The sequence below is a fragment of the Rhopilema esculentum genome, chromosome 5, assembly GCF_057945365.1.
Source record: "Rhopilema esculentum isolate cy_ngs chromosome 5, ASM5794536v1, whole genome shotgun sequence".
NCBI classification, from domain to species: domain Eukaryota; kingdom Metazoa; phylum Cnidaria; class Scyphozoa; order Rhizostomeae; family Rhizostomatidae; genus Rhopilema; species Rhopilema esculentum.
The window spans coordinates 10,149,349-10,177,123 of NC_142819.1; the positions used below are offsets into that span (position 1 = coordinate 10,149,349).

At 36.0% G+C, this 27,775-nt stretch overlaps 2 protein-coding genes across 2 annotated transcripts; one reads left to right on the forward strand and one right to left on the reverse strand.

Annotated features, from left to right (window-relative positions):
• The first annotated feature begins 658 nt into the window (after positions 1-658).
• Positions 659-16,615, forward strand: LOC135690153 (prolyl endopeptidase). The gene is made up of 20 exons (XM_065207631.2): positions 659-862; positions 1,713-1,808; positions 2,701-2,869; positions 3,550-3,651; positions 4,304-4,366; positions 4,941-5,020; positions 5,742-5,857; positions 6,732-6,781; positions 7,253-7,348; positions 8,324-8,428; positions 9,110-9,214; positions 10,125-10,205; positions 10,413-10,526; positions 11,115-11,380; positions 11,865-11,960; positions 12,395-12,442; positions 12,601-12,654; positions 12,953-13,112; positions 14,914-14,982; positions 15,369-16,615. Exons 1-20 carry the CDS (start codon positions 666-668, stop codon positions 15,432-15,434), a joined length of 2,133 nt encoding a protein of 710 aa, XP_065063703.2. The 5' UTR covers positions 659-665; the 3' UTR covers positions 15,435-16,615.
• A 3,355-nt stretch (positions 16,616-19,970) lies between these two features.
• Positions 19,971-27,215, reverse strand: LOC135689511 (uncharacterized). Its single transcript, XM_065206759.2, has 3 exons — positions 26,897-27,215; positions 26,006-26,111; positions 19,971-21,521 (listed from the first exon to the last, which is right to left on the reverse strand). The coding sequence occupies exons 1-3, from the start codon at positions 27,064-27,066 to the stop codon at positions 21,357-21,359; spliced, it is 441 nt and encodes a 146-aa protein (XP_065062831.2). The 5' UTR covers positions 27,067-27,215; the 3' UTR covers positions 19,971-21,356.
• Between the last annotated feature and the right edge of the window lie 560 nt (positions 27,216-27,775).

A 27,775-nucleotide genomic window follows, 5' to 3' on the forward strand; every position in this document is an offset into this window, starting at 1 on the left:
GGTTCGTTATATCAGGATTACACTGTATTTTGTTTTTGGCTGGCCAAATTAGGCCGTCAAACGTAGAATATTTGGCCGCCAACCTTTTTAGCATCTGGCATTGTTGACTTTCCAAAACAAGCAGTGCCGTCGGAAAAGAAATCATATCGGGGTGGGGGCTGACCATGGTATTCCTTCTCACTCAGTACACTGTTAAAAAGGAAATATACTACAGTTTGAAAATTATTGGAGGCTACAGCACCCCAGCCCGGGTGTTACAGCACCCCCCCCCCCCCCCCCCCGGTTCCGTCGGGCCTGACAAGGACACAATGGATTCTATTTCAGTAACCTGTAGATAAAGGTAGCTTGCTACTCCGTAAACAACAATGCTTGCATTAGGGAAATATTCCCTTTAAACGAATGCCCCCCCCCCCACTTTTTTATACTTCCTTGCGCTTACCCCATCGGTGGTACAGTGCGCGAAGGAACAGCCTTGCTCACCGACACCGGCGTTACATCAATAGGAGGTCGTTTAAAAATGGATACAAAAGAGCAACAACAGCCCTTGTTGTTATTCACTGATCAATTTTGATTGTTGTATTGTACTTAACTTGTATGTAGTCTGGACTACAAGTCTGAATAAGAAAGACGTAGATTGTGTAGTATTCTAGAGAAAGGAAATAATTATGTCGGGTATCAAATACCCAAGCATTAGGCGTGATGAAAGCAATTTTGATACGTACCATGGCCAGAAAATTTTAGACCCCTATTTTTGGCTGGAGGATCCTGATTCGGATGAGACGAAAAAGTTTGTTGAAGATCAAAATGCGATCACATCAGAATATCTCAATGATTGCGAGGTGAAGTCAAAATTCTACGACAGGTATGTTTCTGTATTAAGCTTTGTACTCCAGCTTAATCAGTTAAGGAGCAAAAACTAAGTAAGACCTAAACTGGATGTTGTCGCCTGATCATTGGATTTAGGGGTAAGGAGCCGGGCAGTTTCCTCTTCGAATGATTCCCCCAGAGATGAAGCAGCTGAAATCTTTAGAGAATCTTTAAAAGAACCAAAAACATGTGGACACATTATTACACTGCTATTAAATTTGATAAAGGCCACATAGCCAATATCCACACAACGTTTTGGTCATATGGACATTATAAATACTTTTTTCGTTACTTATATTGTACACTTTTTTCCTTAGAAGTCAATGAAAAAGGGTACGTAGGCTTTGGTTTTTTATGGAAGGTCCACACTAGCTCTTAGGCTGACCTAACCCTTCACCTGCACCTGCCTTAGCAATGTAAGAATGCATATCTCCATAAAGCTATTAATTTTTCTTGCAACATACTTAGTCATATAAACTTACCTTAATGTGATTCAAAATATTATTTGCATGTAGAACAAAATTTATTTGGACATTAGGGAACATTGTAATGGTACCCCATTTCTCTTTCTGGCTTAGAAAATTATTTTTATTACCTATCCTCTACTTATCAATTGAATGCATGATTTTAAGCTGATCACTTTTCTGTACAATTTTGCAATGTGTCTGGCCTGGGTTTGTTAAAATGCTTTGGTAGCTTTGACATCCAAGGATATTCATAAATGGACTTTGATAGAAAGTAGTTCATAAAAAGAAACTCTCACAGTAGGTATACTTATTTTAAAGCTTTGTTCAAAATGCAAGTTCAAGTATTTGCTTTTGACATTTGATTATTTGATATTGCAGGTTAAAGGAGCTTTGGGATTACCCAAAGTATGGCTGCCCTTTCAAGAGAGGATCAAGATACTTTTACTTTTACAATTCTGGCTTGCAGAATCAGAGGCATGTATAATAGTTAATAATGATGTAATTTATAGTTGTTATAATCTACATTCTTAGTACAGAAACGTTTTCAACCATTGAAGCTAAAAGGCTCCAGGCCAACAAGGGTCACTGCTGACCAATTAATAACAGAAAGAAGTAAAGAAGTGTATAAATGAATTTGCATAACACCATCATTGAACCAGCGTAGGGAGGACAGGTGTGTAGCTCATTGAAGGCCATAAATCTGTCTTGCCAACTGAAGGGTATAGCAGAGTTAATTAGGAGTATCAATGGGTCATAGCAACAGCATGCAATTCATGGCAGGTGTCTATGGTGCAGTAGATAAACAAAAAATTTTTATCAGCAAAAACAAATGTTAATTACAATATACCATGAATGAAAAATTAGAATACAAAAGTTAGCATTTTCAAAAATTTAATGAATTAAGTACATCAGATAAAGTGGTTTTGTTATGCTGAAGGACACATGAGAAAAACTCGCGAGGAGCTATTGAGTCATATGTCCTAAACAAACCATTGATAAATTACGGTACAAGATTTCTAGATTTATTGGATTTTTTTAGCTTTTTAAAATTTACAGAGATTTCTTAACTATTATATGATGATGATACATTGTTCCCTGACTAGTATAACAGTGACGATGAAGCAAAGAAAATTGCACCTGTGACTGTAACAATTTTATATGCCTAGTATGAATTGAAATTTATTTTGTTTCTACATTGCATTTTTTAACCTTGAGATTCACATTTTTAAATATTCTGCCTATTATAATTGACTACCTGTTATTCTTTTTCATGCAGCACTAAGTTTTAATGAATTTATCCTTGAATGCAGTTTTCAATATCTGCCTGAATATAGTGAAAGCAAATAAGCTTTTGTTCTTCCTATAGTGTTATGTATGTTCAAGAAAGTTGGAGTGCAGAGGCAAAGGTATTTCTTGATCCAAATGAACTCGCACCTGATGGCACCATTTCAATCAAAGGCTATGAATTCTCAAAAGATTCAAATTTGTTTGCCTATGGATTGAGCAAAAATGGGTCCGACTGGTATAAAATAAAGGTATTTAAAAATTAATGAAATACAACTCAGTAGAAATTGAATATATGTTATTCTTCCTTTTCAAAGCTTTTTTCTGTCCCCCACACTCTTTCTATGCTGTTTAGTTACCTTTCTGTAGTTAATTTTTCCAGATGCATACCATTCCTTGCCCATGTCTAGTAACCTGACTGACCCTTGTCTCTTCTCTCAGTTTGGATACAGTTCCTTTCTTGTGGATCTCAGTAAGGAAATGGACAGGTTGCCTAAAAATTGCTATTAGGGAATGAAACAAGTCTTTGCTTAGAGCTGTCAAAGCCATGCATGAATGTGCTGAATTTGTACTCAATCATTTCCATGTTTGCATTTATTCATTGCAATTTTTATGTCCTATCAAATGAGTATACATAGGTTGCCCATCAATGCAGACAACCTGATGAAACTGAGTTGTAGGAATGTGGGTTGCAAGGCTAGTGGATTGTGGGTAAGCAGGGAGGGGGTAATATAATGTCCAAAAGGCATGGAAATGGTCTAAACCTATTGGGAAAAAGATAGATAGTGCCACTAACTTTATCACCAAATCTGATATATTTGTAAACATTTTTAATTTTCAGCACTGATCAAGCATTGATGTGTATACCAGTTAACAAGTTAGCAACATTCAACTCTCATGATTTACACTATTTCACTATTGATTTTGGCAGTTTAAAGATGTTTCCACTAAAGAAGATCTGCCTGATGTCCTTGAAAATGTAAAGTTTTCCTGCATGGCATGGACACATGACAATAAAGGTTTATTTTATAATGTGAGTACACATTAATTTCTTTCCAAATGTGTTGGTTACAGTGATAATAAGATTAGCACATTAAATTTGCAATTCAGTTATGCCTGGGACAAGTATACTCAATTTTTGCTGTAGAATAATCCTGCTAGATCATACACAAAAGGCAAAGGGATTGCTTAGAATGCATATGTCAATGGGGATATGCCACATTTTGGTAGACATCTTTAACGGCAAGTGCAAAATCATATACATGTGTCTTTGTAGTAGTAAAATGTGTCTTCATACATGTATTTTCATGTATCATAACAGGAGTTATCAAAGTTAACACCAGAGTCACATAGTAAATATAAATCTAAAGTATGAAGTACATCTAATAATGGATATAATCTACAGTCAGTGGAGTGGATCTGCTGCCTTGATCAATCTTCTATGGTCTTTTAACAGTAAAAATATGTTTGCACATCCAATGAAAAAGAATTAGTGGCCTCTGAAATCACACTACCTTCTTACATACCGATACCTTCATACATTATTGCATTTCAACTCTAACGGGTACTCTCTGAACATAAAATATGTTAAACATCTGGTGACATTTTCTGCAGCCAAATAAACTTTATAAAATGTGAAAGGTAGCCTTTGTTTTCCTGTACTTCTTTGAAATCTGCTGTTTTAGAGATATCCAAAAATAGAGGGAAAGCAAGATGGAACAGAGACATCAAGCAATAAGAACCAGAAAGTATGTTTAATTCATTTGCAGTAATCAAATTATAATCAGCTGTTACAGGTACATGCTCTCCAGAAGAGGCGTAGAACCATCCTGTTCTGCACATCAGATTGTGTATGAATCTGTCTAAAGGGCAATTAGTGCTCTATAAATAACTGGTTTACACTAATCTTTATTGGCATTCAATCAATATTTTAAATCAGGGTAGAAAAACAGATAAGGATAGGTAATCATATTATGATTTATTTATCATCCTAATTAGATACGACTCCATGGAGAGGAATTCTGATAATCAGTACAAGATAACATCAAATAGAAGCAAAGAAATTTTCTTGAAATGAATTGTAATTTTCTTTAAAATTAATTAAGTTAGGAACTGTAATAGTTTAATTCATTTAACAAATTATGGTTCAACTTTGCTTATCATGAGGCTGTTCAGCAGCTGTTCATTGCTTGTCGTATATTAACAGTTTTCGTTTCAATATTAATAAAACATGAAATCTTGTAATTTATGAGGAATTTGTCAGCTATTAGATGTACTATATTTATGTATATAGAAGTTTTAAGTGACGCTTGTGCATTTCAGCTCTACTACCATCGAATGGGAACTGATCAATCAGAGGACATATTGTGCGCGGAGCTACCAGAGAACCCTGATTGGCTACTGTAAGTTGGAAGGATGGTGTTCTATGCTTGTTGTCCTGTTGTATACGGTCAGGGGTTTGGGTGCTGGGTCTAAATAGCACCTTGAATGGCAGCGTAGACTGCGTCAAACATTTTAAAGGCCCCAATAGCTCTTATCATTTCTAGACAGCTCTAGATCATTGGAAAAATATACCCAATACTAAAAAGGCAGCCGGAATGCTATCATTCAAAGATTCGTTGTTTTCTTCCATTTCCACAATCATGTATCTGACACAAAGTTATCTCATGGCCTGCACCATGTCATTAAAGGTGATTGGTACCTCCTCAGGATCTTATGACCCTCTCTATCGGTGCTTTCTTCAAATAATAAGTCAAATAATTTTCACTTCATTATGCTTGAGGAAAAAGGAAAACAAATAGTACATTTACTAACTACCTAAAAAAGAATGTTTCTATAACATAAAAAAGTTTCTTTGCCTTAAGAAAGCATAAAGTCAGACTTTGATGCAAGATTATGGGCAACTTTGAACAAACTGATGTTCAGGTTACCTGTACAAGTTAAGAATCTTAACGAAATATCCTCGACTATTATGAAAAGTAAACTGTTCCATGAACCTTCTTTATCTTTGGGTTGCAAAGCTGAAATTCATTGCATATACAACCTTTTAACAAACTAAGAGTTTAACTTGGTATGGAAATTTGCTTTTAATTAAAGTAAACAAAAGCTTTCTTGTTTTGGCAGTGGTGCAGAAGTGAGTGACGATGGCAGATATGTGTTGATTTCAGTGCGAAATGGCTGCGATCCAGTGAACAAGCTTTACTATGTTGATCTTGAAACACTGGGATATGAAATCAAAGGTATGCTCATTCATTCATTTCAAAGCAACAAGGAATGTACTTGCCGAAAAAGCTGGTGCGACACGGTGTTTATTTTCCGCTGAAATTCATTTTAAAAATTCAGGAATTTGCTGTATTGAAACAGACTGTAGTATTGTTGCTAGATTTTAATGATATTTCTTTCAAATGATAAAAAATATCCTAAACTTTAGGACCATTTGCAAATAACATTTACATAGACCTAATAATGCAAACTTACAATTTTTACATAAACTTGTCCTTGAATCACCCCTTAAAATCTTATATTTACACAAGAGTCTAATTAACAGGTTTTTTAAATTTGTTTTGGATTCTTTTGTGTACTTACGTTTCTTTTTTATAAAAGTATTTGAAAAAGCATAATTTCACAGGCATTTGATCAAGTAACACATACAAACAAGCTTCGAAAATTTCTCTCAAACTTTTGAGATCATATGGAGTTACATATGAGATCATGAAAGACAGGCCTTAAGTAAAATTTTGGCTTTCTTCTAAGTTTTCTTGACCAATTAAATACCAAGTTTACTTTGATAAGATCTCTGTTTTTTAGATTTTTCAAAAAGTATTACACATTTCAAGATAATTCAGGACCTGTACTGCTATTCAAAATGCTTATCAGTTTATTATTTCGTATCAAAAGCTTATTCACATGCGCCTTCTAGCAGAGTTTAAGAAAAGATGCGTTTTACAGAAATAATTCGCATTTAAAAATTGTCCCAAGATATGCTTTAACATTTCTAAATATTTTTGCTTTTTTCAAAGCTGTTTTAAATTTTGCTAATGTAGCTGGTTATCACGATTTTTGCATTTTAACAGGTTCTTCTGGCAACTTTTTAAAAGATTCTTTCTATCGTAGATCGTCTGCCTTACGTAAAACTCATCGATAATTTTGATGCCGAGTATGAGGTAAGCGGTCACAGCGCTTGGTTAATTCAAAAAGCACTGTTATCTTGTCTTCATGTATGAAAGAGGAAAAACGCCTGAATTGACACTGGCAAGAATCCTTTCTAAGTGTGTTTGAGGAAAAAGAAAAAAAGTGGAAAAATACCTCTTTGCAATAGTTTTTTTGTTCTGAAAGAGTGAATGAAGCTCATATTCTCTCAGCTCGTTGCCAAACAAAAGAAACTTTCTTCCTTTTCGTACCTCTAACAAAGCAATACCTAAAAGGCAAGAAGAATTAAGCTGTTTGTGTTTACTTATCTAGTATTAAATACAGCGACTAGTAGTTTCAGCAACCCACTAACGCCATATAGAAATCCTTTTTTATTTTGCTTTATAAATTGTTTTGCTACTTTCTCCATTCCCTTGGTCAAACCTTTGGTAGGAACATAGGAACAAGTGTAATTTTGATCTCATAACTGTTTCTTATTTTTTCAGTACATTGCTAACAACGGAACTGTGTTTACTTTCAAAACGAATCTGAAGGCACCAAAGTACAAGGTCATCAACATTGACTTTGCCAAATCCGAAATGGTAAGGACCCTTGCTTTGTCGTTGATCCCAGCAAAATAAGCCTTGAAGTTGCACTTGTAGCATCTCTGTGGTTTAGAATGAAGCAAGTCTGACGATGTGATTCACGGATAATTTACAGAATCGCTGTTCTCGACAGTTTGAGGAAATGCTAAAAATCCTCCATTCAAGTTGTCATTGTAAATAATTGCCCGCAACTCGCGCGCGATAGCGCGCGAGTGAAGGGCTTATAGTCTGCCCCGCGTATAAGTAGCATATGGGAGCTTCAGTTCATGTTGTCAGCACTTTGTCAGCAGATTTTGTCACTTTTCTGCTGCCATGACAACTGTCAATCAATTTCATTGTCAATCAATCGGCTTTGTCGAGGAGGTCGTTAACCGCCACCTCTTTGTGCGGAAGGGAATTATCTTCGGAGAGTTGCTCTGCCAAGACTCTGTTAAAGGCCTTCGGTTTTTTTGGCACGAAAACGGTGCTGCATCACAGCTCGGTTCTCCGCAATGGATGGAAGTTTTGATTCGAAGTTTTGGGAATCAAAACCAGTCGAATGCCACACCTTTCTCCCAAAAACTCGACACCGTACGAGCAAAAGTTATGATTGTCGTGATTATAGCCTGTACATCGCTGTACGAATCCTTTATCGCAATCGATTTTAGCTGTACCCGTTCTATCACGTGTCCATTTTCATACGTCTTTGCTTCACGAAAACGCAAAATAAATGTCAAACCCTAGAAAAACTTCATGATTTTCAAAAGGGCGTTGGACTTAAATCAAAGGCAAACTGAACACCAAAAATTCTTGATAAAAAGAATAGTTTAGCATCAACTAGAGCAGCTGTTTTTATAAAATTGTGAAAACCCAAGATGGTGTCTTCTTCGAATATCCTGACCTAAATTTTCAAAACAATCATTATCAAGGAACTAATTGTTTGCGGGCAGTACTAGCAAGAGCTATTTCTAGTTTATTTATATTTGTTGATAGGAGAGCTGGAAAACTCTTATCGAGGAAGACGAAAGGGATGTGATTGAGTGGGTTGGCTGTGTAAACAAAGACAAGCTGGTGGTGTGTACGCTCCATGATGTCAAGGTAACTCATTTAATGTTTTGCTACTATCTTTGGCGTTTTTAGAAGGGATGACTTAATGGCCTAGGTGCCATGATTTAAACATAAAAAGGCCGAATCCTGATTGCAAATTGGCATCTCAATTACGTCACAGTTAGCTTACCAGCAATAAACTGGTCAAGTATTCAGTTACAATAATTGTTGGAATAATACAGCTAATGTTCAAAGTTGTTGGAGTTATCAACAGCTATAAAAATAGTTGGTTTCCTGTGCTTACTCACAACGTCATGCAAATATCCAATGTTCTTCATGCAATGTTTTATCGCCAATAAACCCTAATTGTAGTCATACCCATAATGATTTTAAATTTTACAATTGTTCGGTCCTCGATCAATGGAATAGTCTGATCCTTGTTCATTTATACGGCCGAACCGCCAAACTCTTTCACATCTTTTTGTTATGCATGTTTCATTTCGCCTGCTCGGGATTTAACAGTTTCCTGACTAAGCCTTCATGTGTTGATTTCGGGACTGATATTAATCGGAAAATTTGGGGCAAAATTTTATGTGGAGATCTCGGAGTATAATTCTATATGAACGTATTATCAACATATTTGAAAATATAGGCCTATCTTCAGATTTTCGTCTGACTTGCAAATGTTTTCAATCAGTTTCGCTAAACAAGATTTTTCAACTTTTCTGCTAGAACAAGCTGTTTATTCATAGCCTTGTCGACGGAACGAGGCTACGCGAACTGCCGCTGGATGTTGGTGCTGTTATTGGCTACTCGGGAAGAAGGGAACAGACAGAGGTATCATTTTTATAATATTTAGAAGTTTGAAAATTGCGATTTTATTATACATAGAGTCATATAGTGATGACGTCATAAGATCCATTTTTAGAATATATTGATGTTTGATGACGTCATACTTTGGTACTTTTGCTTTTGTTTAGTGGATGCTATTGTATTTTCTATTTCATAATGTTAAAGCATTTTACTATTTTTCATATTTTATATTTTCCTGGTATTTTAAAGTGTTTAAGTAGCAATTAAAGTTTGAAGGGAGTTTACTGAGTTTAGACAATAGCTAAAGAGACCGTGATATTAAGATGTGAGGCAGATAAAGAATGCATCGTTCAATGCACATGACAGTGTCTTATATTTCATTTCAAAGACTAGCATGTTCTTATGGTTTGTTTCATACTCAAGCATATTCATTATGATAAGCTTAACGTAATTTAATCAGAAAAATTTGACACTAAAAAAGTAGATAGATACGAGAAGCTAATATTCAAAGTCGATCTTGCTGAAAATTACATTTGTTTACATTGTATAGGAGCTGAAAATCTATTTTTTTCTTTTTTTCACCTGGCATGAATTTTCAAAAAATAAAAATGGTTTTCACAACTTTTATTTTAAACTAATATGCTCTTATACGTAACCCTTCTTTCATGTTTATACTATTTCAAGTTCCAATTACAAAGACAAATAACGCTCGTCTATTATGCAATTGACTGCAGGAATTTCTGTACAGTTAGTAGTTCGGTTACAAGGCTGATAACATTTGCTTTTACTATCTGCTTCCATACTGCACTCATATTTAACTGCTCGGATTATGTAAATTTCTCATGTTTTTTCGTACACGTACATTCATTAAAAAGTAATTCACCTTGCATGGTCAATATTTATAATAACCACTTCTATTATTTTTAAATTCCAGATATTTTACAAGTTCACTTCTTTTTTGGCACCTGGCACAATCTTTCATTGGGATTTAACTGACGAATCCTCAGAACCAAAGGTAGTTCTATTGAAAATTATAACGTAATTTCTCAACACTGCTCTACCATGATTCACCATTCTGCACTCTCTTATATTCCAGGCTAGTTCCCACCTTATGTTCGACAGAGTTCAGTTTTCACATCTCAGTTTTGCCATCTGGCTGTTTAACAATAACCAAATTAATCTTTTTCATGAGTTAGTTAATTGGGGACGTTTTACATTGCAGGTTTTTCGAGAGATCGAAGTGAAGGGCTTCAATGCATCAGATTATGAAACTGAACAGGTTTTTGTTGAAAGCAAAGATGGCACAAAAGTCCCGGTTTTCATTATTCACAAAAAGGTACAAGCTATAATGTTTTGTATATGTGGTATGTTTAAGATGTGACTGTTGTCACATAATAAGAAATATTGCTAGAATCTTTAAGGCAGTGAACAATATTACATCTTTCTTTTGACATTTATAACCACCCCGAATACCATGTATTGTTACAAAACAAACTTTAATCAAATAGTAGTTATATCTAATAATATTTGCCTTGATGTTGGTATGATTAGTTTAAGGAGAAAAATGATGGGACATCCTGTCTTTGCAACTATAATTCAAAAATTTCATCTGATGATTTCAGTGATACAAATGACAAAATCAAAGACTGAAGCTGCAGCATGCAAACCATTTTGTCAGAGTTTTGGTATTCATTGTGACGTGTTTGCTAAAAACGTTGTTGATAAAAGGGATAAATATTTGCCTATTTTAGAAGTAGTTGTGAATAAAAGAAACTCTTTCCAAGTATCTGTAGGTACGCTTTAACAGGTTGCATTTACACACAATCCACGGATAACCTGAAATGAAATATTTTGTGGTAGAAAATCTTTTGTTGTAGAAGTTCGACTATTTTGTTTTCTTTGCAAATTTATTCGTATTTCATAGGGAATCGTTCTAGATGGCAATAATCCGTGCTTGCTATATGGCTACGGTGGTTTCAACATTTCCATTTTGCCCGCATTCAGTGTCAAACGGCTGATTTTCATTCAGCATCTTGGTGGCGTGCTGGCCATTGCCAATACACGAGGCGGCGGGGAATACGGCGAGGATTGGCATCGCGCTGGAACGTACGAACGAAAACAAAATGTGTTTGATGATTTTCAGGTGGCTGCTGAGTATCTTGTCAAAAACAAGTACACATCTAGTGAGAAGTAAGTCTTTCTTAATTAATGCTGCAATTAAGGGTGAAAGCTACCTGACAAAAGGACTGAGCACTGAATCCGGTTGATACAATGCTTTCCTGCAAAGGAATTGACTGCTTCAATTTGCTACTTCGTTGATCAGCTTCAATCCAACCTTAGCTTAGTTCATTTTGGTACAATATTAGTAACAAGCAACAGCCTTTTCCTGTTTTTGCACTAGTCTTTTCCTGTTTTTGCACCGGCCTTTTCGTTTTTTGAATCGACCTTTTCCGGTTATTGCACCGGATTTTCTTCACGGAAGGCATTATTTGATAGAATTGATCTACCAAGGAGCCCATGGTCCCCTAAAGATCCTTGGACCCCATTTACACTATGTTGGTACTATGCCGGTATGATTTAACGCCGGTATGGGTAAATCCTTAGTTTTCTTGCACCCTGTTTACACTATACCCGTATGTGATAACAGTAATGAGTTTTTTCTTTTATATTTCAGGTTGGCAATCGAGGGTGGTTCCAACGGTGGTCTGCTTGTGGCTGCATGCGCAAACCAACGCCCCGAGCTATATAAATGCGTCTTGTGTCATGTTGGGTAAGCCTCTACAGGATATAGCTTAAAGTGTTTTTGCAACGAAAATCATCCGGGGTGAACGCTGCCTTTACTGTACTGGGGTTGAATATATAGGAGTAAATGGAAGAGATGAGAGGCGAATTAGCGTAGATGACAAGATGAGTGGACGCGCGTTTAGATGAAGGAGAGAAAACTCTTATCCATGCTCACAGTTCAATCTTGCACTTCTGTACGGGAATTTATGCTGTTCTGCTTCCCAGATTACCTTCTCTACCATTTTTGCATGAACTTGACATAATATCAGCAACAGAATATTTGTAATCACAATTACTCTTTAGCGTTTCTCTATTAATGAAGTATATAAATGCTAATTAAGTTCACAGCCAGTTAAAACCTTTTTCTCTTTCAATTCCGATGCATTTCAGTTGTCAACTCATGTATTGATTTCTTTTCAGAGTTCTGGACATGTTAAAGTTCCATAAGTTTACGATCGGACATGCCTGGTTTGTAAATTATAATTCTTATTGTAAATCATAATTATATATTAATCTTTTCAAAGCAAATATTACATTTCTTGAGATTGTAAAAACATTTTATTTGATTTCGAAAAATCCTAACCATTGACAAGCCATTTCTAATTAGTTTAGATCACTCTCCTCAGGATTACAGACTTTGGCTGTGCTGACAAAGAAGACGGATTTGAATATCTTATAAAGTATGCATCAGCTTTTCTATCTACAACACGTTATAAGACGATGTTTTAGGTTGATTCTCTATGCAAAATGTAACCAATAAACGACCATATCATTGTGTTATCATACTTTACAATCAAAGCCGCTTTTGTCGTTTTGTCGACTCTCTTCGAACCAGATAAAATTGTCCAACTTTTGCAACGTAAAAACGCAAACAGAATACCGCCATGTAGAAACTGATGACATTAACTTAACTATTATGTTTCAATAAATATTCATATAAACTTTTTATTGTATTCCTGACAAATTCGTTTGACGTAGATATTCACCTCTGCACAACATCCGCAAACCTGAGCAAGAGAATTCCCAGTATCCTGCTATGCTACTCTTAACCGCTGACCACGATGACCGAGTTGTACCATTGCATTCGTTCAAGTTTATTTCTGAACTCCAGCATGTAATGGGCTCAGCAGAAAACCAGGTAAATTTTTTACTATGGGTCATTCCATATCAAAGTAGGGCAAAATCAAATATTTTCTCACCCAACCTTTTGAAGTGTAAATGTGAATGTCATGAGTTGAAAATAATTTGAAAATTCTAGCTCGATATTCCCCATAGTTCAAATTGTAGAAGGATTCCAACTTTCTATAACTTTCATTACATTTTATCACCTAGCTGCCATTTTAAATTCGATCAATTATCAAATAATCGTAAATGTCACATTTTCGTACATGGAATGTCGCATGTTCTAAGACGTTATGGTTATGGCAATGCCTCCCCCCCCCCCCCAAAAAAAAGAAAGTTTCAAGGCAAATTTAAGAAATCAATGTTTTGTTTTATTATTCAACTACGTATATCTCTTCTATAAATGGTCCCTTGCCATTGCTTTCCGTTCCTAGCCTCTTTTCTGACTAGAACCTTGAGCGATGATGTCATTTCATGGGCAAATATTTTTTGCCCCTATTTGACATGCGTACAAACTAATTTTCAACCCCGAGCTTTCCAAAACGCGACCTCTGATCGACTAAATCTGAAGAATTCGGCGTCCTATTTTGCCCTCCCACTTTAAACAACAACCACATCTACATGTTTATTTTTTTCTGTGCTCCGCGACGTTCAACAACAGACGATTATGACAGTGAAAAATTTCGCCCCTTTCATTGAATATGACTTGAAGAAAAACGTTTAGGTCCCGACAGGCCTGATCTTTCGTTATTCAACACCAAGACACCAGTAACCAGTCGTCGCTTTTCAACAACATGGTAGGTCTACACAAAGTACAGATGGCTGACGGGATGTAGCGAGTGTATTGACAACTGTTGATTTTTCGGCGGGGCACTACGCGAAAATTTTGGATACGCACGTGGGTAAATGATTGGAGGGATTTATCTGAAAAGGTTAAATACCAACATCTCAATGAATGATTTCTTGAGAATGGAATTGTTCAGGTTTTCAAAATAATGACATTAGAAGGCTAATTATGTCTTCGGAAGCTCTTAATATTTTACAATGTAAAATCTCTGCAAGGAAAAGAACTTTCAATTTCTGATCTTACAACTGTTTATATAAAAATATCTGCTGATTGTTCTTTAGAGGAAACAACCCGTAAAAAGACTGATTTCCAGGCTAAATTTAGACAATGATTTGATCAATGTTTATCTCATTGATAGATAAAGATCAAAGTAAAATTCAAAAAGTGTTCTGTTTTGTGCAGTCTGAATCCTAATATTTCTTTATCCAGATTTAAGGTTCTGCCAAGTTCATGAGCAAGTTCCACTCAGTGGTTGCTATGTAATGATTTTTTCAAATACTTTTTTTTAAAATTTACATAATCTATGAATTTCAGAATAAGGCAGCCAATTTCTTTCGAAACATAGTGTGGTTTTATTAAGAAACTGTGTTACTGTTCTTTCCATTGCATGCTTTGCTGCTCGATCAAAAAGTGCTGCTAGTATTTTTAGAAACAAAAATATTGCGCATGCGCATTGCAAATATCACCGTTCTGCCCTCCAAACCTTGAAGGTCACGAGCCGCCACTGGTCAGTGACTTATGCTTAAACAATTGATCATACATGTAGCTTTTTCTACAGAGGAAAATTTTGCTTTTAATGATCTTTGTCCCGATTGGTTTTTTAGACTTAAACAGGCTAGGTCTCATTTGAGAGTATGCTGCGTTCCAAATCGATCTTGTATTCATGAAGGGAAAAGTCCGAAAGAACATAAGGTAATACAAAAAGTCTTTTTTTCTGCAAACAGTGCTTTAGCTCTAATTTTCGTTTCAGACCAATCCTTTGTTGATAAGAATCGACACGAAAGCAGGCCACGGCGGAGGCAAGCCAACTGCCATGCTCGTAAGTTTCTTTCCAAAATTTTGATTTGTTCACTTAAAATGCGGAAGGAATTCTAGGAGATTTGTTCTAGAGATGGAGATCTTTAAAGTAATTGAAGGCATTAATATGACGAGAATACTAACATAGGCATATCAAGAGTCTTCTCGGTGCTCAGATGGCGTTTTAAAAACTCTATGGGCCTTTACAAAAAGTTTCTCACAATGATTCTCACGTGATGGCGTATTAGCATAACCAATCTCAAATAGTATTACGCAACACCGAGCAAAGAAGATAAAATTCAATTTGGATCGAAAATTGGTTTTTTCTTCTGTATTTCCATTTCCCATATCTCTATGGCATTTCCTCGTTGAAACAGATGTAACTAATTGTGTTCTTGTTGCTTTTAGATTGAAGAAGCGGCCGATTCATATGCATTCTTGGCAAGAAATGTCGGGGCTGTTTGGAAGAGCTAGGGTGCAACTACGCTGTCTAGGCCTGGTGAAGGGGGCGGCATTTGAAGGGGGCAACAGAATCAATGGATGGTGCATTAAATCGGCATAAATTTTTAGGTAGAGAAAATTTTGAAAATATGCGAGTTTTAATATTTATCTATCAAGTAAATTGAATTCAAATCCAAACTTATAAAACTGAGATAATGTATTTATAAAAAGTACTCTATGACATTTCTGGGTTTCTGTTTGTCTCTCTTCTGTGTTAACTGCATCAATATTTAATGAACGCCCAGCACTGTGTAAGAACCACTCATTAATAAAAGCCACTCTTAAATAAATCAGCATGCGCAGTAGATTGGCGTGAAGGTAAATGAAATGGGGTAAAAGTATGGTACGGTTGTGGGTTCTTGTATTTGATGGTAGATTCTACGAAGCCCAATATGTCATTCTCATGTTGCTTCACCACACATTTGACTTAACGTTTTTGCAAGCAAAGTGGAAAAGGTGCTAGCTATTTGCCAAATCATTTGTCATGACGAGATATTTCAATACTGTTTTTTTTATTTCCTAATTAAACCCCCTTCTAATAAATGCCAGTTTACTTTGCTATCAATGCGTTTCTGGTTGTCAAATCCTGTTCTGAATTTCTTATTTTTTTATTAAAATCAGCTGTTACAGGTTTTTTGTTTTTGTGCAGCTATCACCCATTATTTGACAGTTGACGCCGCCTCTGAGACCCAGTTTTGAGTATTTACACGAGGCCAAATGAGACCGGTTCCAAATTAGAACACTTTCTTGATGAGTAGGGTTAGGTGATTTCAAATGCGTACGGTTTACGGTTAGGCAGGTATCGTGTTAACAGAATATGTTCTACCTTATTATTCACGGAGGATTTTCATCAGTGGCGATTTCATTACTTTACCTAATGAACAAAGAGCTTAAGTAAAAGGACGATTTAGTATAGCTTCTTGGTAAAAATAAGATAAGGTGTACCACAAGGATCAATACTTTGTCCCGTACTGTTCAGTATCTTCGAAAATGACATTTTCTATACCATTATCAGCATCGGGTCATCAGCCCTGCAATTCTGCAGACGCCAATGCTATATCTTTCTGCCAACAGTATTGCTGAATCATTATATTTTATTAAAGCAACATTTATTGATAGAAATGCACTGACATGGCTACTAATCCCTCAATTTGAAAAAACAATAAATTTCCATAAAGCAAAATCAGTGGTCTTTGAAAAAAGGCTGAAATTAGGGACTGTTCCTGGCACATCAATATTTCCTCATAAATTGACTATCCGTTGGTTCTAAGTATCGGTGATCATTTATTTTTTAAAGTCGAAAAAACACGAATCATAACATAAAGCTTTGTTTCCATAACGAAAGCTTCCTCATTTTAATCAAAACCTTCCTCTTAACCAGTTCAGGGTTTTGCATCACTGTTGCAGAGTAGCTCACCTACTTGCTTGAATTGAGCACCACATTCCTTCCACAAGCCCTTCAACGTAGCGAAACGTTAGCAAAACATTATTTTGTAATTGCTCAATGTGAGCAACCCATTTACTTATACTTGCTCAACACAAGTAAGTGCAAATTTTCCTTATATTTGCTCAACAGGAGCAAACTTAATTTCCTTTTCTTTTATTATCTTCGAAGAGAGGGCTATACCAAATAGGTTGAATTTTTAAAAAAATGAATAACATATCTAGAATAACAGGGTAATTTTCGCTTATAAAGTTGAACCAGAAACAAATCTCCGGGCTAATGTACCACACTGGAGGCAAGAAACCTTGTATCACTCCAGTAAATAGGAAGCAAAATAAAGATTCCTTAAAAATAACATAAGGGCTTTTCATATTGGCCTAATTCAGAAACCCTTTAAAAAGCATCTAAACATTGGAATACCTTGCTTGGAAAACAAATCTAGCTTCTTTTCCGATAACGAGCTAGAGTCGCCATTTCCCTGGCTTAAATTCAGAACTAATGCAGGGGCGTTGTGGTTCCTAGAAAAGGGCCGGGAGAAAATGATCACTAGGGGGCCCGCTTATTTGTTTGATATCTCAAATAACAAAGTACAGGTTGCCAAAAATAGTACCTACTGGGAAATCATGCAGCAAAAGGACAAAGTTGTACTGCGAGCAGATAATTTGTGCGTCCACGTCTTTTAAATTAGCTTGAAACCATTTCAGAATGTTTTTTTACAGTCGTTTGCCACATTTTACAATTGTTTGGACGTACTCTGTTGCGTTTCGTTATAAATCAGTTATCGAGGCCCTGTGGTAGTTTGCCCCTCCTTGTCCCCCATTCGGCGGCTCAGTTCATATTCAACGCATCTCTTTCACAGGGGTCCAGGCACCGCGCAGTCATTGGGCTGGCAGGGGCTATAGCCCACCCACTTTTTTGCAATAATAGGCTAGAAACATTTTTTCAAGGTTTACTCTAACGGAACTTGGGATAGTTTACCCCTATGTAGTAGCAGTTATCATTGACGGGGAACCATTTTTGTTATTTTTCTAGGTGTTTCATCTTGTTTAATGATATAATGTATTTTCTAACTTGGTTAGCTTGGTTTTTTATTACCCTCGAGCTAATTCTATCTATTTTTATAGTTATTGATATCTTCTCTGAACCAGACTGTTTATAAAAATTCAATAGAAATAAGCAAATATTTTCTAAAAGGGGCGTTTTCCGGCGTTTAAGAGGGTGTGGCATCAAAAACTTTTCGGTCACACCCATTTCAGCCCCTCCGCTTTTAGAGTGCTGCGCGGTCCCTGCAGGTGTCTGTTTGTATATGTTGACCTCCTCTAATTCTCAACTGTGAACCTGAGTCTACATATAAGTGAGCCGTTTTCTAACTAAGAATATTGTTCGCATTAAATATCCTCCTGGGCTTTACAAACTCACTTGAAAGGGGCCCACCGGGAAATCTCCTGGTGTCCCGCATGACATAAATGATTTATGACCAACCCTTGTTCTTACGACTTTATCTATCGGCGCAAAGGCAACGAATAGATAGCGCAAGCGCAGAGCGGACAATTATTGCCGACAAAATAAATCCTAAAATCTATAGGCCATGAATTCGCTTCAAGTTTAAATCTTTGTTTAGATTGCAAAAATTGGAATTTCCAAGCAAAAAAGCCACTAATAAACCGAACTTTGGCTGTTGTTTACATTTATAGCAAGGGACAGTTGAAAAAATAACGGCTACAAGAGGGCAAAAGACACGGTCCGAGTCATTAAATTCAAACAATTAAACCTTTTCTATCCGTGTAGGCAAAATAAAAAACAGTAGGTTACTAAACAGCAGAAAATTGTTAAGGCTAAATGATTGTGGAACTAAGTCCACTGAGAAAGCCGGAGCACGAGGTGACAAAAAATTTCTATGAACGAGCACCAACAAGCATTATCTAAAATAGCTCGAAAACATACCTGGTTAATCAGTAGAGGAATGCATTTGACTCATCTGATAGGTAGGTCTCATAAAAACGTCACGTTCAAAATAATCAGCATACTTGTATTGAGGCTTCAACAAGCAAGGTGAGACCCACGCTTAACCAAGGGAATGAAAACGCCACGAAACACACATCTTACCCTAGTTATACAAATCGAATCCTCAGGAGGCCAAAAGACTCTCCCGCATTGCCCTTGCCCAAAAACTAGTAGAGCAGATACAAGAAAAACGCGAGGAAGCGTGGCACAAGAGACCAAAACGAATATAATAACAATCTCAAGCGAATTAGCTCAAACGAAAACAGTGGCGGAAAATCATTTTTCAAGTGGGGGGCGGGGTTGGGGGCAATGCCCACAAAAGCAAGCAAATTTGCCGACAAATGACATAATTGTGCTGAAAAAACCGACAATTTGGCAAAACCTGGGGGGCGGTTGCCCCCCACATCCCCGCAATTTCCGCCTCTGCATTAAAAACTGCACCGTCAATGCTCGATATTTAAAGCTCTGAGCCCTCGAAATTTTTTAAACAGCCTTCACCCAATTTTTATGAAAGAACACCAAAGGACCAAGATTCAAATTACCAGAACTACCAATGTTGGAGCCGAAATTCAGAATACATTTTCCTCAGAAATAAAATTTCAAAAACATAAACTAAGATGCGGTTTCTCCCAAATAAATATGTCTGCTCATTCTGTAGAAATTGGCATTCTTAAACAATCTCTGGTGTTCTTTAATTCTAGTCTTAACTAGTGAGATCATTATTGTATTTTACCATCATACATTATCCTAAAGGCTTCTTTGTAGCTTCGGTCCCTGCCTTTTAGAATTTCCATTTTTCACGCTTCAAGAAGGATGTATAACTGGTAAAAATATGTTGGTAATGTCTTCATGTTTTTGCCTAATAAAAAGCAATTTTGATTGCAGTTCGTCGGTTTCTTTTTAATTCTACCCTGTAATTGCTGAGGATTTGACACAAGGTATTTGATGGAAATTGCTAGTTTTTTCGTTAGATGTTTTTTCAACAATTTGTTAGTATCTATAACAACCTAGTGATGCTGTTTGCTGGGTCCATCAGATGAAGGCAATAAAAACAACAGAGCTAAATGGGTGGTTGATAAGAATGAATTGCACTTTTGCATAAAATGTTAAATATCTTTCCAGAGCATAAAATTATAGCAGATCTATGAAAAGTAAACGCTTAACTACATATGTGAAGCAAACTAGGTACTACGCTGAATATGAATGAAGCATAAGAAACAAAAGAGAAGTTTAAATCGATCAAGATTCTAATGTAAAGTAGATTGAAGTAAAAGTGGAATACAAATACAGCACTGCCTTATTTGAAAGCCCTGTTCTTTGATGGGTTAATACACATATTTTTACAATGCGAGATGGACATTGCTACCTTTCAGTAAAACTGATTGCCATCTCAACAAAAAAATAAATCACTAAACGAGAAAAGCAAAACAGAACCAATTTTTCATAGACACCAACATCTTTAGAGAGCAGTGACTACGTTTTTAAACAAAGGTCTGTATTCTGCATTCCAGCTTGTTGACTGTAAATTCAAAGTGTTTTATCTGACATACAAAATCAGTTATTCATTATTTATTTACATAATATATCTCAAAACTACTTAATTAACCCATATGGTTACAACAAGCAAACGCAAAGCTCTGAAACCTAATTCAAAAATTGCGGTTCATTAAAGAAAACAGATCCCAGAGTAACTATGGTTGTTTAACAGACAAAGCGAAACTAAAATGTTTAATTACAAAGGAAAAACTTGGTGCACTATAAAGTGAATACTGACTGTATTATATGACTTTATTGAGCAGGAAAAGCAACCTGACAAATTGCATTGGAAGATATATTCACAAGGAGAATTTATGCATAATAATGGGGGCAGCTTAAACTACTGGAAAAGCAAAAGGGCCTGTTTTCCTTGATTTCAATATTCAAAACCCATTAAGATCATGGAATCAAAATAGCAGCTCTTTGAGCTTTACTGGTCATACAAGGATCAAGTAAATTAGGATTCACGCTTTGATTATTCAACCATAACTATTTTACCCTGCACACTAGCACTATGGATATAAAAATTTTACCCTGAACAACCATGCTTGGAAACAGCAAATAAAACCAACCAAATAAATATATGACTCCCCATGTGTGAATTACTACTTCAGTTGCCTGAAACCTTGCCAATGAAATGTTGTGTTAAATATCACCAAGTTCTTCAACGCCAAGTTAAAATAAAATAGTGTCTACATCATACTTTCTATAATGCTGCAAACCCAATCCTAGGCTGAAGGAATAAGTGTTTCTAACACACTTTTAAATTATAACACATTCAGCACTGAATGCTAGGTGCTTAGCCCAACTGTACTTGCTTAGAACATGAACACTACTGCCAATGAAACAAGTTAGGAGTTATGCTTTTGTGCGCATACAGCAGCATTGAGTTATTTATGCTATAAGGATTGCTACCTTGCTAATGAAATTGTCATATTGGGGCTGATGATAGCAGAAAGGACATCATTGAAGGAGTTTACACCGTTTCTGTATCCAGGTTGGTAATTTTGTTCATGAGGAAGTGCATCTGGTATCTCTGTAAGATGTGTAGTATATGGTCCACTTTCATCATAAACCTAAAAAAATAACCAACAAATTTGAAAGAATAATATGGTTTTACAAAGGTCAAATGACTGGTTTTTTAGCTACTTAAATACATTTTTTCTGACAAATGTGTGCTTGACATAATAAAAGTATATAATATTTATATAAAATGTTAGAGTGACATTTTGATGACAACATAAGAAGTTTAAATATTATGTTTGATGTAATTTGCACATACATGCTTCTAACCATACAAGTCTAGCATAAAAAAAGAAAAATACAGTTTCAATATAATTGTGACAGGAGTTACAAGGCATCTTGGCTACCAGCAGTGAAACAAAATTTTTTCCTGCCTTTGTCATTGGTACTAAAATTAGATCCAGTGATATTATCCCTTGGTTACTAATGTGCTGTTGTGTTGTTAGCAACAAATTCATAGCTAATTTGATGGGACTTTGCAAATCGATGGTTGCCAAAACAAGCAGTTCAATTTCAATTTTCCAATCCCAGCTATGCCACAAAGGTACCAGAAGTTTGCTTGACTCAGCAAAATTATGAAAGCCACATCAAGCCATCAGTGTTATTTAAGTTCTGTAAATATATATATTAGGCCACCTAAAAGTGATACAATTGACAATTACTATATCTCAACTGCATACTATCTCAAATATTATTCCATTTGTAGAAGACCATTTGCTATCTTGAACATTTTTTGCTTCCAGTCAGTGGGAAAGCCGAAGCTCCTGCTTATCCTGCTGGGCAGGACCACAAATTTCCAAAGATAACAATTTTTAAAATAAGAAAAATTGATTAACTTTATGAAATCATAATATGCCTGATTCAAAGGCAGTTCTTGTCTTATTCTACACTTTTACTTCGTTGCTGTGCCCTTTTTCAATTTTAAGACACAGAGTGACTGGAATGGAATTTTGAGTATCCTGTTCGTAGATATAATAATTAATAATAATTGAAGCTAAGTCTCCATTTCGGAGCAGTTACCCAACTACTGGGTATCACAAGCTGGTGCTATACTTTTAGCCAATCTCTTTATTTCTATTTCATCCATTGGTAAGAAATTTTTGAAGGGTGTTGTTGATATTTTTCAGAATTTTTGAATTATTTGTAACTAAACAGGTCTTTTCCATCTTGGGTTTTTGATAAAAACTTGGGCAGTCCCATAAGTGTTCAATATATTCCTCATGGGCCCTACATCTTCTGCAAAGAGAATCAGAGTACTTTCCTTTGTAGTTCGCTCTTAAGTCAACCATGTTTAGTTTTAATTTCAGCAGGGATGACGTGTCTTCACACCCCAGATACTCTTTCATTTCAAATTTACTTCATTTCAAGTTTAGTCTTACTATTATTTCTAATGTTATTCTCTATGATTATGATAATTTTTTTTAACAACTTTTTTCCACTGTTCTTTGGTTAAATTTTTGATCTGATTTTCTTTGAGGTTAATATCAATCAGTTTTATGTCACTAATCAATTCTTTATACCAACTGTTTGGGAAATTTAAACGTTTTTGCTAGATGATATCATCAAAAATTTAGCCCTGTGGCCAGTCCTGCCCAATAGTCATAGGCAGGACTAAACCCTATTTTTGGTCCTGCCCAACAATGGGCAAACGCCTCATAGCCCTTTTTTTGGTCCTGCCGCACAATAGAAGAAAACAATGGCACTCCTGCCCTTCAGAAATGGCAGGACCTCAGGTCCTGCTCATTCATGGAGGCAGGACCTTGATTTTTGGAGCCCTATGTTTGGGTATAATTTGTTGATTTTCTGCACCGTGCGTGGTCACAAACAATATTATTATTCACTCAGGCCACAGTCAGGTTTTCCTTAGGAAAAATAACTATTTTGATATCATGGATAAAACTAACTATAACAAAGACATCATGATTCTGCTGGTGAAGAAGTTTTTGCTGCTTTAGGCAGGGAAGGCCTACACTGTCGTCACTTGATTTATACAAGAATTATATAAATATCAAGACGAGTGGTATTTATACAAGATTTATATCAAGATGAGTGGTATTTATGGAAATCAAATTGTTTTGAGTTGTTTTGTTGGTCCTATTTAATGTTCAAGTCAGGAATATCACAGACATAGCAAGAAACCTGACATATAGTTATCTCTCAGACTGCAGAGAGCAAAGGAAGTCATATGCAAAGGCCTAATAATAAACAGTAGAAAAAGTTTGCAGCCTCCGTCGAGAGAGAATCTTCGTTTTTGTACCAGAATAGTCGAGATGGAGGGGAGTTGGAGTATGCATGACAGAAAAAAGGGCTTGCTTGAAATCAATTTCAGCAGTTTGTCATCCTGCCCTAACAGGAACTATCATACAATTCAGAGTTCCCAATGAAAAAGACGCCTGCTTAAACAATGTTAATAATTACTGGGAGCTTTTGTACTCTGTGACTCAGATTGTTTTGTACTGGCAAAATGTCAATCTCTGATTTTCATAACAAATTAATTCAAGATCCTATCTACCATTCATCAGACCTATCCATGTTGTGGCAAAATGTGTTTACATTTTTAAATAATTTGCATCAATTATGTTTCCCATTTTGTATCACAACTGAATATGCCTATTTGTACAAGCAATTTCTTTTTAGTTAATGATTTCAAAAATTTCAATCAATGAAAACATTTACAAATATTAAATAATTCAGAAAGAATTTTTGTGATGCTGTTTTGACTTCTTCAATGTAAGGCAGGAGGAACTTGAAAGGATCCCGACCCTGGTCCCATTTTTTCCAAAATGTGGCAGTGAAAAATGTTTCACTGCAATCTTGATTTCAACATATCCAGAAGGGCGCTTCCCCCTTTTCTGAGGGTCTTTAGGGTGTGGCTTCACGCAAAGCGGTCCCAGACCCCCTATTGGCAGGACCACTTATTCTTGGTTAGATTCGCCACTGCCTCCAGTACTGCACTGGATATGAATTCATTCCATTTTCTATTTTCTTTGGAGAAAATGCTTGTTATCTGAAGCTTTTTTAATATTTCCTGCTTAACTACACAAAGAATCATGACACATATATCATTGTAAGCTAGTTTGCAGACTATGGCAGATGGCAGGTGATTGTAGAACAACCAAGATGTGATGTGTCAGCAATATCTGAATCTTAACAAAAACAGATCACCTTGGAATCAAAATTTTTATATAATCTAGCTTTTGATGAAATTTGGGATCACTCAGTCTCATTTAGTATTAGCTGACAAATTTAGAACCTAACAATTTCTACAGTGGTGGCTCCTGAGGTAAATTTTTGGTGGGGCTGATGACGTAATATTCTAAATCTAAAGCCATGGACACAGAACGCCAAGAATGATAAATAGCCCTTCCCCTTTCCATTCTTTACTACCTCTAATCAACAAGGCTGTCATCATTTTGAAAGTTTTGATTGAAAAAAACAAGTGCCACTATTAATTATGTATAATTTGTAATAAGCAAAGTAATAAACTTTGTGAAATGTTTGTATGCTCAGCTTCAGAAAGGGGAGTTTGTGGGTGGTGTCCATTAAAACATCTAGGCAACTGTAATATGGCTAACCCGTAGATGATATCCTTTGCAATGCATATCATGGCAATTACAAAAAATTTTAAAGAACAAAAAGTCAAACTATTATTTGATTAATTTTCATATGCCATTAAGCTAAAATTGTTTAATGTCATTATGCATGCTTTATGTCATTAGAAGGCATATGGCTTAGCCTTCCCATTTTGAGCTTATTTCAGGATCGGCAAAATTAAATCTGATAAAGACCTAACTTGTATGCTTTATTTCAAAGTTTTAAAGTTGAATATGCGAGTCAGCAAATACACATCACTTTGCTGCGTTGCCACATCAACATTGCTTATCACAACAATATTCAGACACAGTTGAATTGATTTACTTGGGGCTAGGAATGCAGATTCGAGCAGAATTGGCCAATCAGAAGGTAGTCATCAAATGAATAGTCAAGTCACGAGAAGCACTTGATTGAGTGCATTATGTGATAGTTTGGGAGCTAGCCCCAAAAGATGGTTGCTGATACGTGTTTGTCTAGTTTTCAAAAGAACTGCCGGGCAGTAGGACTTAAACAAACTAGAGTATGGACAAACAGTGAAACTCAAAGCAACGAAATTAGTGAACAGTGCTAAATTAATAATGGATGTTCATTTTATTTACATTTATAAATCTAAAACTTATTTTTGGAAATCTTTGGTGGGGCTGAGCCCCACTAGCCATAGTACACAAACCACCACTGAACTTCCAGATTCTTAAGATACTGTCATTTTCAACTTTCACTATCTCGATTAATTATCAGTATCTTTTGAGAGTTCAAGATAGTAAATGTTGACTGTATTTTGTAAGTATAAAACATAAGATAAGAGAGAAGTTATATCCAGGTGCAGCTCATAGGTGCTATGTTGGGTTAAAAAAATCAAAGCTTCTTTAATTCTAAAGCTTTTTACACATTTTGCAGCCATGATCAGATTTATATAGGCCTACCTATAATGAAAATATCTTACCTGCCAAGACCAAAATGTTAATGATGAGTGTAGAAATATGACACCAAGGATAAAACTAGCAGCAAATATGAAAAAGAAATGTGCCAGTAGATAATTCTCCATCGCCCTAGTGAATAAAACCAATGATTAAAATTACATTTGGAATGTTAACTATTCTTATTACAGGTGATTAAAGAAAAGTACTTGCTCGCAACACACGCTTCCCGTGAACACTAAGTGAGTCGATAGAAATGCAAAGAGATTTGCCATTCACAGCTTTAAAATTTCCCTGGAAGCTATTTAATAAAAAATAACGAGAAATATCATCATCAATTTATTTATTAAATGTAAGTCACAAACTTATAAATGCATCAATTTTCATTGACCACACTGGCAGTTTTGCTTAGGCAGCAATTTATTTTTTCCGTGATTGTTTCAAGGGGCTATCCATTTTCAAAATCACTATAAGTTGAACATGTTTCCTCTAAATGAATTCATTGATTTTCTAATATCATAACCGTGATGGTTCACGAAGTTTTTTTGGTCGATACCCTGTAATCGACCATTTTACTTCGTCATCATTTTCACTTCTTAGAAGCCGTATCACGGGAGAAGTTGATACAAATCGCATGTTAATAACATTACACGGGAACGCATTTGGAAAAACTGATTTAAATTTCATTCATCTATTAATTATATGATATTTACATGTTTACATGATATTTAGAGCCGTGTCGGATCACCAGGTCTTAAGTGTTTGATACGGTTGGCTAAACCACTGGCCCTCGAGGACATATTAGGCCCTAGCCAAAGCAGAATAACAGTAGCGGGTAAATTGTTAAGCTCAGATATCTTCTCTAGATACTTTGCCTCGCTCTTTATTTTTGTAACGAAACTTCAAAAAGTACTCACGCAATGCATGGCTCTCCATTTGCGGCTTTAGGTACGTGTGTTATTGGATCGTCTGGTTGCTGTTCCAACGATTCGTTTCCGACAGATGATGATGTTCCGATATTTTCAACCTTGTGCTTTGCACGCGGCGGTTCTTCTTCGCCGTGAAATTCTCCCGATCCTGAAGCCATTTCATTAATACTGGGAATAATTCCTTACATGCCACGATTTCTTGAAACGTTACATTGATAAGCAATTTGCAACCATACTTTCCTTCTGTTTCCAAACAAACATGGTGTTGGATCAGACTTGCGCAGTTACACGTTACATGCCATTGCGCAAGATACGCCCCCTGAGCTGAGATTACAATTGGAGCAATGGGTTTGGGGGCACTACACATACACTGTCCGATATCCGACTGCCACTCATCATTCTCCCTTCGGCCTACATCAATATAAATTTTCTAACAATCTTTATAATAAAATTTAGGAAATTCCTTTTGATGATTTGGGCTAGTTGGGTCAGTTTTTCAAAAATAGTTGAAATTTTTGACCAATTCAACATTTAACTTCCCTGTTCAAGCAGAATGAAGATGACTTTTCATTGTTGATTTTACCGTTCAATACAATCTTAATCTTTTTCAATCTGATCTGATATTGAGGGAACATGGCAAAACCCGGAACAAATATTTTTAAAATGAAACCTGAGGTTGAGCAATATCACAGTGGCAATATTCATAACTGTTTATAGCTATGTGCCGCAAGTACTACGAAGCAAAGTTTTTATTTTTTGGGGGGGGGGGGGCTAAGCATGCTAAAAACCAAGAGCAGGGCGATTTTTGGCATGATTTTGAGTACATTTTGGAAATTATTGGGGGCTAAAGCCCCGTGGCCCCCCGCT

Bases quoted from the DNA above. Each gene is read 5' to 3' on its own strand.
- LOC135690153 (XM_065207631.2), top strand. From the start codon at position 666: ATGTCGGGTATCAAATACCCAAGCATTAGGCGTGATGAAAGCAATTTT. The intron at 863-1,712 runs GTATGTTTCTGT...TTGATATTGCAG, and splicing joins AAGTCAAAATTCTACGACAG to GTTAAAGGAGCTTTGGGATT. The intron at 8,429-9,109 runs GTAACTCATTTA...CTTTTCTGCTAG, and splicing joins GTACGCTCCATGATGTCAAG to AACAAGCTGTTTATTCATAG.
- LOC135689511 (XM_065206759.2), bottom strand. From the start codon at position 27,066: ATGGCTTCAGGATCGGGAGAATTTCACGGCGAAGAAGAACCGCCGCGT. The intron at 26,112-26,896 runs GTGAGTACTTTT...TTTATTCACTAG, and splicing joins AATGGAGAGCCATGCATTGC to GGCGATGGAGAATTATCTAC. The intron at 21,522-26,005 runs GTAAGATATTTT...TTATTTTTTTAG, and splicing joins TAACATTTTGGTCTTGGCAG to GTTTATGATGAAAGTGGACC.